Genomic DNA, 13,030 nt, shown 5'->3' on the forward strand with positions numbered 1-13,030 from the left:
TATAGACCTTGTAGATGGATTAGCTCTACAACAAAAACACACTATGTGCCTTTGAAGGAGGGAGCTTGCAGTTGGATATTTAATAACTCCCAAAGGTGACATACAGACCTGTTAATGTGCCTTACATTACCAGCTGTTTCAAAGTGATCTGTTAAAATAATTGAGCTAGAGGAGAGGAGGTGATGGAGCCTACAGGGAGCCTGCAATCAAAGTGTTATCCTAATAGTGTCATTGAAGAGCTTGTTGGCTGGGGTTTAAACAGAGCGCAGTTTAAGTTAATTTATTTTCACTTGACTCCAAGGAGAGCTGCATGCCCCTACTGTTATCAGAGTTGATGCGCAAATATTTTTTGCTAAGTACAGGACGTCAACCTGATTCTCTGGCACCGGTCTGGGCTTTAATCGGTCACCTGACACACACACACACACACACAGAGGACTGTGCTCCGCGGCTCGGCTCCACCTCGCTCGGCGGGTGTGTGAAGAAGATCCAGCCCGTTATTTCAAGGTTATCTCCTGCAGGAGCCTCACTTTCTGGATCCTATGGGAATTCTGATAACCGCGGTGTTTCTCTGGGCTGCCGTCGGAGGTAAGCATTCATCACATCCATTAAACACACACACTGTGTGCATGCAGGGCGCTTTTAGTGTGAAGTGGCGGCAAAAAATTGGCAAGCTAAGCCGAAGACGACCCAGTTCTTTACACGCTACTACCTCAGCTACTCTTTTTACCGCCATGGAGCCGGCTTTGTGATAGAAACACACACAATAAACGCGTTTTAGCGCTACTTTGTGGCGCAGACTGGCGCTTTATGCTAACCTAATGGCGGAATCCGCAGGGGTTTAAGACTAATAGGCTAAACAGGAGCGTTGTTACATAATTTGTTGTGCGCCCACCTTTGTGTTTGTGTGCCTGTGGGGCGATGCTGCTTCTGCCCGTAGACACATTTCACACACAGAGGAGTATTTCAGTGTTTAGGGATTCCCGGCTTTGTCCGCTACTAATCCAAATGGAAAAAGCTCCGCGCGCAGGTGAGCGGAACAGCGCACACGTGCGCGTGATGCTCAGCTGCACGCGCCAGCCGCTGCGAGAGCCAGCGTAATCAATTATAATCTGGGGGGAGTGTGCTTCACACACACACACGCGCGTGTCTGCAGGGGCGCACAGCTCTGTCAGTAACCTATAGAGGATACTACAAGCTGTGGGTTAGAGTTGTGTCGCAGTGTGTGAGGGCAATAACCCCACCCTAACACTATACAACCAAATCTATTATTACATTAAAATGGATATAAAATACTGCATAATGCAACTGCCGCTCCACATCTGTCAAAGCCAACACTCCATATTGCGCATCCTTCAACCCCCCCCCCCCCCCCCCCCCATAATAAATGCACCTATTCCTGATGCAGACAGACATTTGGGGGCTTGTTGAGCAGCTCGTGTACTCCACTAATTTGACTTGGACACGTGATGTATTCATTTCTGAGCGGACAAGCCGAAATAAAGCCAGATCACGGTGATAATTATGGTGCTGGGGTGTCCCAGCTTGCACACACACACTTCGTCATCACATGGACATGCAGACTGTTAAAAGGCCAAACTGTAGGCAGCTCACGTGTCTGCGAGGGGGCACCAGTGGTATCAGCTGGTCCCGTATTGATCCTGCACTGATCGGGCTGCGAGCTGCGATCCCACAGAGCCCAGATAAAAGTCAGAGCTTTAATTTTCCTCAGTGTCTTTTATTATTTATAATTATTTGTGAATACATAACATTTGAAGTCATGTTTGATGAAGTGAACCTTTATGGAGTCTTTCAAACAAAACCGTTGTTGTTAGCTGATAGACACAATCAAAGTGAAGTGGTTTTAATAAATAAGCTGATGAGAAACACTAAGAAAACAAAACAACTGTTGATTTCCATTATGTGACTCAGAGATATATATATTTTTTGTAGATGTGAGTAATTCCTTAGAAACTTCCTTAGAGAAATTCTCCTTTGTGTATTTTGGGTGGCACTGTTAGTGTGGTATGCTTGGCAGTGGTGGTTTTGGAAGAAAAATGCACTTCATGCTAATAGAAGTACACGCTCATTAGGCATTTTAAGTCAGTCAAAAAATATTATGACAGTTAAAAACTTATTTATTTTTCCCTTTTTATGTCAGGGGCCCAGACTTGATGATATTTGCCTTTATTTATGCATGATTTTCTTCATAATTGTGATGGCAAAGTACCACTAAAAAAACCAAAAAACAATCTTGTAAAGTAAAGTTAACATGTGCGATGACATTTGTAAACAAAGAGTGAATAAAGCTGCTGGAACTGAGCAGCATCACGTCTCACACTTCAAACAGTCCTCGCTCCCGGCGCGCAATAATGAAGGAGAGGGTTGCAGGCTGCAGGATGAACATGGATTCTTGGTCCTCGCTAGATGCAGTGTATCACCGTGAGGAAAAGGCACCAGCAGAGCAGCTTAGTGTGCCTTTAATGACTGGCTGGCTTGTGTGGTATTGGTGACTGATTTAACCCGGGTGGGAAACGACCTTGTGAGCTAAAGCTTCTGGGAACGACTGCATCCTGGAGTGCGAGAGAGAAGGGGGGACTGGGAGTTAAGCACATTAACAAGGGAACAGCTCCACCTACGCTCGCACAGAGCAAACGGTTGGAAAGTAAACAAACTACTTCATCTGTGGTGCAAGGTTTCAGCTCCTTTTACTGATAGAAAACTGCTGATTACATTGATTTTTAGTCCAATTGTCCCTCCGTGCCTCACCGTGTTCACTCTGCGTCTCTGTCTGTGTTTGTGTTTCAGTGGGAAGCCGGCCAGTAATCTCACCCCTTAATGATGCAAAGGTGAGGAACAAGACTTTATTTTTGAATTTCATCCATCAGTCTGCTGCTTTTTAATTACTCAACTGTAAAATATGTGTGTGTGTGTGTGTGTATTGTACCATTAGGTTGAATGTATTATTCAGGAGACACTGAATGAAGATGGGTCACCGCACGATTGTGGCCCACAGCTAGCAGGTAGGTAACCAATTAGCTGTTCTTAAGAGATCAGATGGTGTCATGCAGGGTTTGGTGTGTGCGGTTTGATTGCACGGTGATTAGGCTCGCTTGTGTCTAATTGTTTTTTGCAGATGAACTTGATGAGGTGCACAGGCATCAGGGTCTTCTCAGGGAGCTGCAGAAACTGGCTGATGATGGTACACATAAATTCACACTGCCTCAGTCTGATGTTGTTTTTAAGATATTACTACTAAAAAACCCCCATAAAACATGGGCACTTATATTTGTTGTCTTTTTTTATGTCACACTGACTGTTTCCATTTTTCAGAGAGAGATAAGGAGCATGATGATGAACGTCAGCGGTACGAGTACAATCTGGCCAATGATGAGAAGGATGAGAATGACTTCGAGGAGACGGGCGAGGACGAGAGAGATCTGAGCAACCTCGCAAAGGAGACAGAGGGAGAGGAAGAAGACAAAACAGAGGATGATGACACCAAGGAGAAGGTGATGGAGGAGCCGCGCATTGAAGACAGAGAGAGGGATGACGAGGAGGAACGAGCCAAGGAGCTCGAGGAGTTGCTTGCCGAAGAGCTCGCCAAGAAAGGCAAGGAGGAGAGAAATGACGAAGAGCTCAAAGAGCTGCTGAAGGAGCTTAAAAAGAAGAGGTATGAGGTGGTGAAGGAGAGGGAGATCCAGAAAGGCGCTGGGACGGAGCACAAGGACAAGGTGGAGGACAAGAAGAAGGAGCAGCAGGACAAAGAAAAGAAGGAGGAAATGGTGGAGGACTTGGAGAAGCAGAGGCTCGAGGAGAGGAGGAAGAATGAGGTGGAACTGATGGTGGAGAAAGAGAAGGTGGAAAAAGAGTTGAAGGAGCTGCTCAAGGAGCAGGACAGCAAGGGCAAGCCAGAGCAGGAGAGGGAGAGAAAGGAGAAGCAAGAGGAGCTGGATGAACTCGTCAGGAAGATGAAACGGGTGCAGGAGGAGGAACAGCAGGAGGTGCAGGGCAGGGAGAAAGAGGAAGACGAGGACCAAAAGACGGGGGAAGAGAAGAAGGAGGACAGTGAGAAGAAGAAGGAGGAGGGCGAGGAAGGAGACAAAGAGCCCGACTCTGAGAAAACAGAGACTGGATTTAAGAAGGAAGAGGCAGCAAAGGAGGTGGAGGTGAAGGAGCCCCAGCAGAAGAGAGTAATGGAGAAAGCGAGCGATGAGGCTACACGGCAGTTTGAGCGGGAGCGGTACAAGGGTGAGGAGGAGGAGGATGGAAACGGGGAGGACGAGGAAGATGAGGATGAATATGTCAGGGAGGATGAGGAGGGGCAGCAGGAGGAGGAAGACAATGAGGGTGAAGAGGAGGATGAAGAAGATGAAGGAGAAGTAAGTTAGAACAATTAATGGGTACATTCAGGCTTAACTGCAGATTACAGTGTAATTATACTGTAGTTACTTGGTAGTTATTGGAACCCATAGAATCATGATATCATCCTTGGTGATGTAGTATTGTTAAAGGGAAACCAAATAACGACATTTTATTAAATAAATTAAAATTCTCTGGGAATACCAGAACCAAAAGGGGTCATGTGACCTGGCAACCTTGATAATCTCATTTTTAATCACATAAATAAATAAATAAATAACTGAAGTAAGATAACTTTTTTTAATTGGCTAAAACAAATACTGACAAAGTTTAAATCTGAGGACATTACATGCGGTTAAAAAAAGTTGATAAATCACAATGTATGTTACTGTAATATTCAGTATATCACAAAGTAAAAGATTTTACACTTTCAAAATCAAACATGAAGCATTAAGACCAATACGTCAGAGTGAAATGCAACTGAAATATATAAAATCAGTGGTTCATTTATTCAAACAATTAATCATTAAGGTAAATATGCTTGGTATATAGTCGGTGTATACAAGTCAATTTAATTTGACCAGACTCCATTAAATGGAACATTTATTATTGCATGTTTTGTTTTTTGTTTTTTTTGTTGGTTTTTTTTTTTTTGGGGGGGGGTGTCTCTTGTTACATTGACAGTGGTTTGGGATAGTTGAAAAATATGCTTTCTCTTAGCTTGTCTGTTCAAATTACAAATGCACTGATTCCAGGCTTGTGCAACTGTTTTTTAATCTGCAGGAGCTGCTGGAGATTGAAGCAGAGCTGCGCAAAGTGGCTGCAGAGCTGAGGGAACTTCGCAGAGGATAAGATACCCATAACCCACACGCACAGCAGAATGACAAAACCCCTTTGTTGCATTCACAGTCACACATTCGGCTCACACAGTTTCCATTTAACAGCCTTCAAATCCCTTCAACACTCAGAGGAATCTGTAAATGGACATTAGTGCAAAGTGTACATACTGTTGGTTCATTTCTGCTTTTAGATTGCCTGGAGGGAAAAAGAATACTCTTTTTTTCTTCTCTTTTGGTCATTTGGATGTGTTTTTGTGTTGAAGAAAAAGACGTAGTTTTCCCAGAGAATCTGAAAGCTTGTGCTCATCACCGTTGCCCCTGTCTTCTCGAGTATCTGTAAATAACGTGCGTGAGGTAGACAGGCGATAGATGCAATAGCATTTCAGCACTTTCATTCAGATGTTAGTTTGATTGCAGATTGTCAGCCACGAAGAGTCATGATCATAGCAATCAGCGCTTCTTTTACTCTGAAGGTTTCATCTTTGATGGCGTGTTCTTGTTTCAGGAAAAAAAAAATACAGTTTCCCTATTATAAGTAGTTAGTGTATTTTAATATACAGTATATTTTGTGCAATAACTGATAACTGTGTGTACCCTGCTGTTCCGACTGTTAACGATACTGCTGATATTTGTACCCAGGAGGAAGTCGTTATCTCCTCTTAATTTCTTTGGCGACTTAAGTAGAAATGAAGATTGTTTGTTTCATTCGGCGCACGCACTGTTACAGCCAGACTGTTTGCGACGAACCGGGGTGACACGAGCGAAACACACACTTGCACGTACGTCACACTTTAAGTTTGTCTTTTGCCTGGTTGATCGTGTGGCAGAAGGAGGTGATGTACTTACAGCTTACAAGGTCTAAAAGTGTCACCTCAGGTTTCTCAGCCAGCTTTGCACTCTTATCTTAACAAGCCAAGGAGGAGCTGAAGGAAGGAGGAGAGGAAAAACTAAAGCCATTTGTTGTCTTTTTGGTAACAGTGACACCGACAATAACGTCGATAAATACTAGGTAGTGTTACATCCCAGTTTTAATGGCTGTCATGTCATTTGTGTAAATATCAGATATGTGGTCTGTAAGCCAAGGTCATGGGAAATATGAAGCAACACCGCCCCCAAGAGGACACTGGGCAGATATGCACTTAGTGCGGGATTAACAGGGTTGCTACTGGAGGCCCACTTAGTGCAATAACACAGTATAGACTAGAGCACACGCGAATGCAATAATTAGCCAAATACTGAATTATTTAATGTATTTTAATATGTAATCAAAGTGCATCATGTGGTACTCGTATACAAATATTTCTCTTTTTTCTACAAGGCCGAGATTTACGATACGTTTATGTATTTGAACACTGGCCGAGCCGACGGTCAACTTGTGTAAACACGTGGTAATAATACACGTTATGAATCAACACTGACGATGTTATAGCAATCTATTCCAAAGAGGAGATGCTTGTTCGCTCAAAGGTTAATCAACATGAATGTACTGTAGTTCCTTTTTCTATAGAAATACAAAATGAATCTCACAAACCAGCAGGATCACTGCAGGAAACGTCTGTGGGGAGGTGACGCGCTCAGCATAGAGGACATATGACACAATATGGAAAAAAGTGATTAAAAAAGGCATTTGTATTATTACTGGCCAATCAGAGTGCTATATTTTGTGCCTGCTGTATCTTCTTCTATGCTACCTGTCAATCAATAAACAGAAAAGTATACTCAAGTACTGTAGGTTGCCTTTTTTTTTTGCTTGTTTGTTGGCCTTAACAGAGCAGAGACAATTAGCAGGTCAAAGTAATTAGTGTGTTTTGAAGAGGATAAAGTTCGGGATCAAGTTTTGCTTATCCTTTTGATGAAACCAATCTGTGATCAACTCCTGGGGTGACAAACACCCACTGTTTCCTCAGAGGAACCACCTGTAGTGTGTGAACCAGCAGCGGCGTGTTTGTCCAACACTGACTGGATGTGGCTGAGCAGAGAGGAGAAAAACTGAGGCATGCCCTCGTAGCCTAGCAGAGAAAAGAGCGCATCAGAAAACGACAGTGTCTTCCTGTGTGTAAGTCACTGTGTACTCCGGCACTACCTGGGAAAATGTTGATGTCGATGACGGTGAGCGCGTGCGTTCCTATGTTGACGATGACATCCACGCCAAACAGGGCCATGCCGAGCTGAGCTCGGAGCTCCTTGACGAGGGCGGCCACAGCATCTGAGCTGGGAGAAGGCGGGTCCACCATATGTTCATCCACCTTAGAATATGAGACGTGGCATTTTATGGTGGACATGAGCAGCATTTGACCTGTTGCTTTAAACTAAGTCCGAAATATTACTCACAGACGTGAGATTAGAGTTCGACTCTGGTTTGGACACCTTTTGGCTGTTGAAGAAGATGGTCTTCCTGTCTGCAGGCAGGGAGAAAGAGAAACTGTTATACAGAAAGCAAAACTAGGTGATAACAGTGGCACATGAAAGTAAAAGTAGTAGAGAAAATGAAATGCTGGAACTCAAAAGGAAGGGACACAAAACGAAAGGAAAAGCAAGAAAGGTAAGGGCGATGCAAGTGAGTTAAAAAAAAAGTTAAAATATAAAGTTAAATGATAAAAGACGGGAAAGACGAAAGGAATATTGGCGGGGTGGAAACTGACCACAGGGGCCGGAGGGAAAGTTCTTGATAGAGGGTCTCTCTACGCAGCAGTGCTTGTCTCCTACCACAAACACTTTGTACAAAACGGCTCCGTGGTTCACAAAACTCTGAAGCACACAGGGGGGATGGATATCAGCCAGACTGGCTGCACTGAAGAGCAGACACATCTGCAGCATGGAGACCACATGAGATTAAGAAATGGAAACTTACAAGAATACATTTTACAGTTAGTAGTTAGTAGATATCAAGTGGGATTTTGCGAGGCAGGAAAAACCAAATCAGCTACCTCATGTGAATATGAGCCGTGTGCCACTCTGGTTTTACAAACTGAGGTGAGGAAAAGAGGAAGTGTTTGTGTGTTAGTATTTTATTTTTATAAAACTGAATTGCATGTTACCTCCAGGCTTCAGTCACACACACACATGCATGCATGCACACAAAGATAATAAGTAAGAAATGTGGAGGACAGACATTAAGTGAACTGACTGAGAGGAAATGTTAGGCCCTGTCTTATCACAGCCTGCTGAATGGATGACAGGTCACTGCCACTGTGGACCTCGAGGCATGGGGGACTGCAGATACGCCAGTCTGACAAACAAAGAAGAATGAGTAACTGTTAATATCTGCGATTGAGCTGTAAGTTGTGTTACCGTTGGGCTAAGAAGCTGCAGTCACCTCGGAGTGAACTGTTCAGTTGGCTCATTATCCGACCCGAGATAAAGCGGTCTAATAGTTTAGCCATGGCAGGCAGGGGATCCAGCAGCACTGTGTCAGGATGAGCTGAAACATAACTCTGTGGTGGGAAAGAGAGAGGAGTCACTAACTGCTCATTAATGAAAACGTCCAGCTGCACCATTATTATTAACACCCGAGATTAAAAGACTACATGCAGAGGGTACTGGAGTATCCTCTGTCAGCAGCCCCAGATGAACACACAGTTTACTGGACTTGCAACATGAATAGTTTAAATAGGTGCAGCATTACCTGAAAGTTATCAAGGAGCTGCTGTGATTGGCTATCGTGCTCAGCTTCCACAATTACGTCAGACAGCTTGTGAAGGATGATGTCAAAGGGTCCCTGAGGGCCCAGGGGCTGAGTGAGATCAATCTACAATAGAAAAAAAAATGTACAGGCTATGTTGATGAACTTCTTTTAATATAGAATTTTCTACTTTTTATTACAAGCTTCATTATCTTATTCTTTAATCCCAGTTTGGATTAGTGAGACAGACTCCCTCTCTACTTTTAGGACTAGACTTAAACTTTCCTTTTTCATGTAGTTAGGGCCGGATCGGGTGACCTTGAATCCTCCCTTTGTTACGCTGCAATACACCTAGGCTGCTAGGGGCTTCCCATGATGCACTGAGTGTTTCTTCTTCAGTCTCTATATATATTTATACACATTTATAAACTCTGTTTTTAATCATTAATTATTAAAATCTCTGTCTTCCTCCCCTCACCCCCAATTGGTCTCACAGATGGCTGCCCCTCCTTGAGACTGGATCTGCAGGAGGTATCTTCCTTTTGAAAGTCAAAGGAGCTTGCAAAGAAAAGCGTCTGGACTTCTTTAAGTTGCTTGAAGACGTTTCACCTCTCATCCGAGAAGCTTCTTCAGTTCTAATGTCAAATGGTGGAGAGTCCCAGATATAAACCTAGTGGGAGAAACCCCCCACAGAGGGACAAAAGGACCCCCTGATGATCCTCTAATCGCCTGAGCCAAGGTGGGAAACTGGGCGTGGGTCCCAATCAGCCAGAGTTTCGGGTGAGCTCATTGTGAAACCTGGCCCCACTTATCATGCGAATTCCTAAGATCAGATGGCCCAGGATGTGAGTGGGCGTTAAGGCGTCTGGGAAGGGATCTCAAAACTGGATTATAGATGGCAGAGAGTTGGTGTCGTAAACCACCGCCTCTGTTCAAAGATGGTCGCTCACAGTGGACATAGATGATAGATGGCTTCTTTCACTCCTCTTTCAAACCACCTGTCCTCTCTGTCCAAAATGTGAACATTGGCATCCTCGAAAGAGTGTCCTTTATCCTTAAGATGCAGATGGACTGCTGAGTCTTGTCCTGTGGAGGTGGCTCTTCTGTGTTGTGCCATGCACTTGTGAAGTGGCTGTTTGGTCTCTCCGATGTCGAGGTCTGAGCATTCCTCGCTGCACTGTACAGCATACACCACATTGTTAAGTTTGTGTCTTGGCATTTTGTCTTTCGGGTGAACCAGTTTCTGTCTGAGCGTGTTGCTGGGTCTGAAATACACCGGGATGTCATGCTTGGAGAAAACTCTCCTGAGTTTCTCTGATACACCGGCTACATAGGGGATGACAATGTTGTTGCGTCTGTCCTTCTTATCCTCCCTCGCTGGTGTCTGATCTTCTTTTCTGTGCCTCTTTGCTGACTTTAAAAACGCCCATTTAGGATAGCCGCACATTTTGAGTGCTTCCTTTACATGTGTGTGTTCCTTCTTTTTTCCTTCAGGCTCAGAGGGAACATGTTCTGCCCGGTGGTGTAGGGTCCTGATTACTCCTGATTTGGACCCACACCCAGTTTCACACCTTGGCTCAGGCGATTAGAGGATCATCGGGGGGTCCTTTTGTCCCTCTGTGGGGGGTTACTCCCACTAGGTTTATATCTGGGACTCTCCACCATTTGACCTTAGAACTGAAGAAGCTTCTCGGATGAGAGGTGAAACGTCTTCAAGCAACTTAAAGAAGTCCAGACGCTTTTCTTTGCAAGCTCCTTTGACTACGATGACCTGGATGACTGAGAACCTTCACAGACATCTTCCTTTTGAAAGCGAGTTTTTTCCCTCCCACTGCCAGCAAGTGTTTGCTCACAGGTCGTCATTAGACTGTTGGGATTTTCTCTGTATTACAGTAGGGTGTTTCCCTTACAATATACAGCACCTTGAGGAAACTTGCTGTGATTCGGTGCTATATAAATAAAAAAAATTTAATTGAACTGAACCCATTCGCACACATATCCATACCTTATAATGTTCACACACACACACTCCAATCAATGCACGAGGAGCAACTCAAGGTTCAGTATCTCGCTTGACATGCAGACTGGAGGAACTGGGGATCAAAGCACTAACTTTACAATTACCACATGACCCACCCACTAAACCTACAGACCCTGGCGCTCTCGGGCTGTCTCTAAACAACTGTGCTTATCTTTTAGGTCAAATCAGATTGGGTGTGCTCAGGGTGGTGCAGCTGTAAGCCATAATAGATGTAGCCAATCTATGCTGTAGGAGTTTAATATAGCTAAATTCTCATATTATCACTCATATTATCTTCATTTGTGCAGTCTTGAAGTGTAATAAATGTACAGTTGCAAATGGCAGTTTGTTTTAGCACATGTAGCTGATCACTGCACCAATTAAGGAGTGATCATCAAAAAATATAGAAAGTCAAATTTTCAAATGGCTGAGCAGGAAAAACACAGGTGTTACTGTTTGCATTGATAATATCCCCATTCTGTCTATAACAGTGATAAAACAAGAATAAAGCTAATTTGAATATCGCCTCCCAAAAAAGCGTGTGCTACAAGACATGATCAAATGAGTCTGTGTTATTACTTTAAGTTTGAAATCATTGCATATCCAACCGGTAGTCAGCAGCAAGGACAGCAGGGGTGTTTCTTTGAATTGTGGCCACTTTTCCTAGAAACCTTGGAAACCTATGACCAAGCGCCTTGTCATAGGGGAGTAATCTGACTGAAGGTAAATGTTCTTGTGATTTGGTGCCATATAAATAAAACCAAATAGAAAGTCAGCACTGTCTTTAAGCCTTATATGATTCGAGAAGAGAACAAAGAAAAAAAACAAAAGAGTTGACCTCTGGGGGTGACAGCTGTCTTGGCTTCAGGAGGGATCAGATGTTTTACAACCAAACCACAGAGCCAGTAGATAATTATGTACATTAGCAGGGCCTTGTCACTGGCACACCTACAGTCAATAGATTGCAACACAGTGACTCGTAATAACTTCCAGAAGCAAGGTCAACTTCATGACATCACACAGTATGTAAAAGGTTAAGACACCACATGAAATATATATAGACCTTGTTCACGCAGTTCTTTTGATTTTCTTTTGGTATTGCTTAATGCTTCGTTTTAAGCCACCAGCAAATCTTTCAGACAAGAAAAAAGAGTCACTTCCTGATCTCTGCTCCTGAAATCTAAATCACCATAAAACACACCCAGGTGGTTTTACACACCCATGCAGTAGTATATGAAGATATTTGCGTGCAGTTAAATGTCTGAACAGTTATGATCACGGATGGGTTGCAAGTTCACTACAAGCAGATTATAGCAGGTGGCCGCAGGTGGCTGCGATACTAACTGCTAATGTTGTGGCCGCAAGTATGTGACTATGAGCGCATAGTGTTCATAATCTAGTGTCACAGCTATCAAGCAAGTATGAAAACATCCATCTACCGTCACGCACTTACAAAGACATGCAATGTTAAGCATGTTCGCCCACACACACACAAACAAGAAAGTTTTTAGCCTTTACACTAAAAAAAATTAATAATTTTCCCCTAATTTAGGCTTTTACAATCATCTTACTCCTTGGAGTCTGACACAGCATGACTCACACACTGCCTTGTTCCACTCGTCTTAATTAAACTGTAATTATCAACACGAATACGTAACAAATAAAATAAACTGGCCAGTCTTCAGCCTCGCATTTCATGTGACTCGCCATTGTGATTTAAGATTTAACACACAGCCAAGATTTCATGGGCGAAAAGAACTCACCTTTACCACTTCCACTCCATGGTGTCTGTAGGAAAAAATATTAAAATGCTTATTGTCTATTGTTATGTTAGACATAATGAACAAGACTATGCTGACAAATCATTCAGTATAGAGAATTTTACAGTTGAATAGCCTCATAGTAAAACAATAAGTACACTTACGCACAGAACCGTATGAACGCGTCTAGGTTCATCCTCCTGCGCTTCTTGTCACTGAGCCAGCAGCCCACCCTGCGCTCTGACATCCGGACCCCTGCAGCCGAGGGACCGCACACGCGCACGGACAGACGATCCATTCATCCCTTCCCTCTGCCACTTCTGCTCGGGAGTGTCGAGTCCTCTCGCTCTTTTATGGGGACAGTCATGAGTCATGGTTGTCTGAGTCCGCACAGGAGGAGCGAGAGAGCCAGTTTAACTAGTAAAGT

General features: G+C 43.7%; 2 protein-coding genes across 4 annotated transcripts; one reads left to right on the top strand and one right to left on the bottom strand.

Moving 5' to 3' along the window:
- The first annotated feature begins 284 nt into the window (after window positions 1–284).
- On the top strand, window positions 285–6,924 carry LOC309687145 (uncharacterized protein). The gene is made up of 6 exons (XM_082501876.1): window positions 285–588; window positions 2,809–2,849; window positions 2,954–3,023; window positions 3,137–3,202; window positions 3,334–4,382; window positions 5,146–6,924. The coding sequence occupies exons 1-6, from the start codon at window positions 543–545 to the stop codon at window positions 5,212–5,214; spliced, it is 1,341 nt and encodes a 446-aa protein (XP_082358002.1). The 5' UTR covers window positions 285–542; the 3' UTR covers window positions 5,215–6,924.
- LOC309687146 (inositol-tetrakisphosphate 1-kinase-like) lies at window positions 5,992–12,937 on the bottom strand. 3 transcript variants are annotated; one of them, XM_082501878.1, is made up of 10 exons: window positions 12,768–12,937; window positions 12,607–12,631; window positions 8,827–8,949; window positions 8,518–8,635; window positions 8,329–8,430; window positions 8,129–8,169; window positions 7,844–8,009; window positions 7,533–7,600; window positions 7,285–7,447; window positions 5,992–7,170 (listed from the first exon to the last, which is right to left on the bottom strand). In XM_082501878.1, the coding sequence occupies exons 1-10, from the start codon at window positions 12,899–12,901 to the stop codon at window positions 7,043–7,045; spliced, it is 1,068 nt and encodes a 355-aa protein (XP_082358004.1). In that variant the 5' UTR covers window positions 12,902–12,937; the 3' UTR covers window positions 5,992–7,042. The 3 variants fall into 3 exon arrangements, with proteins under 3 accessions (XP_082358004.1, XP_082358003.1, XP_082358005.1); XM_082501877.1 differs by having other exon boundaries at window positions 5,992–7,210; XM_082501879.1 differs by lacking the exons at window positions 7,844–8,009; window positions 8,129–8,169 and having other exon boundaries at window positions 5,992–7,210.
- Between the last annotated feature and the right edge of the window lie 93 nt (window positions 12,938–13,030).

The sequence above is a fragment of the Aulonocara stuartgranti genome (assembly GCF_965226115.1).
Source record: "Aulonocara stuartgranti genome assembly, chromosome: 14".
Lineage (NCBI taxonomy): Eukaryota > Metazoa > Chordata > Actinopteri > Cichliformes > Cichlidae > Aulonocara > Aulonocara stuartgranti.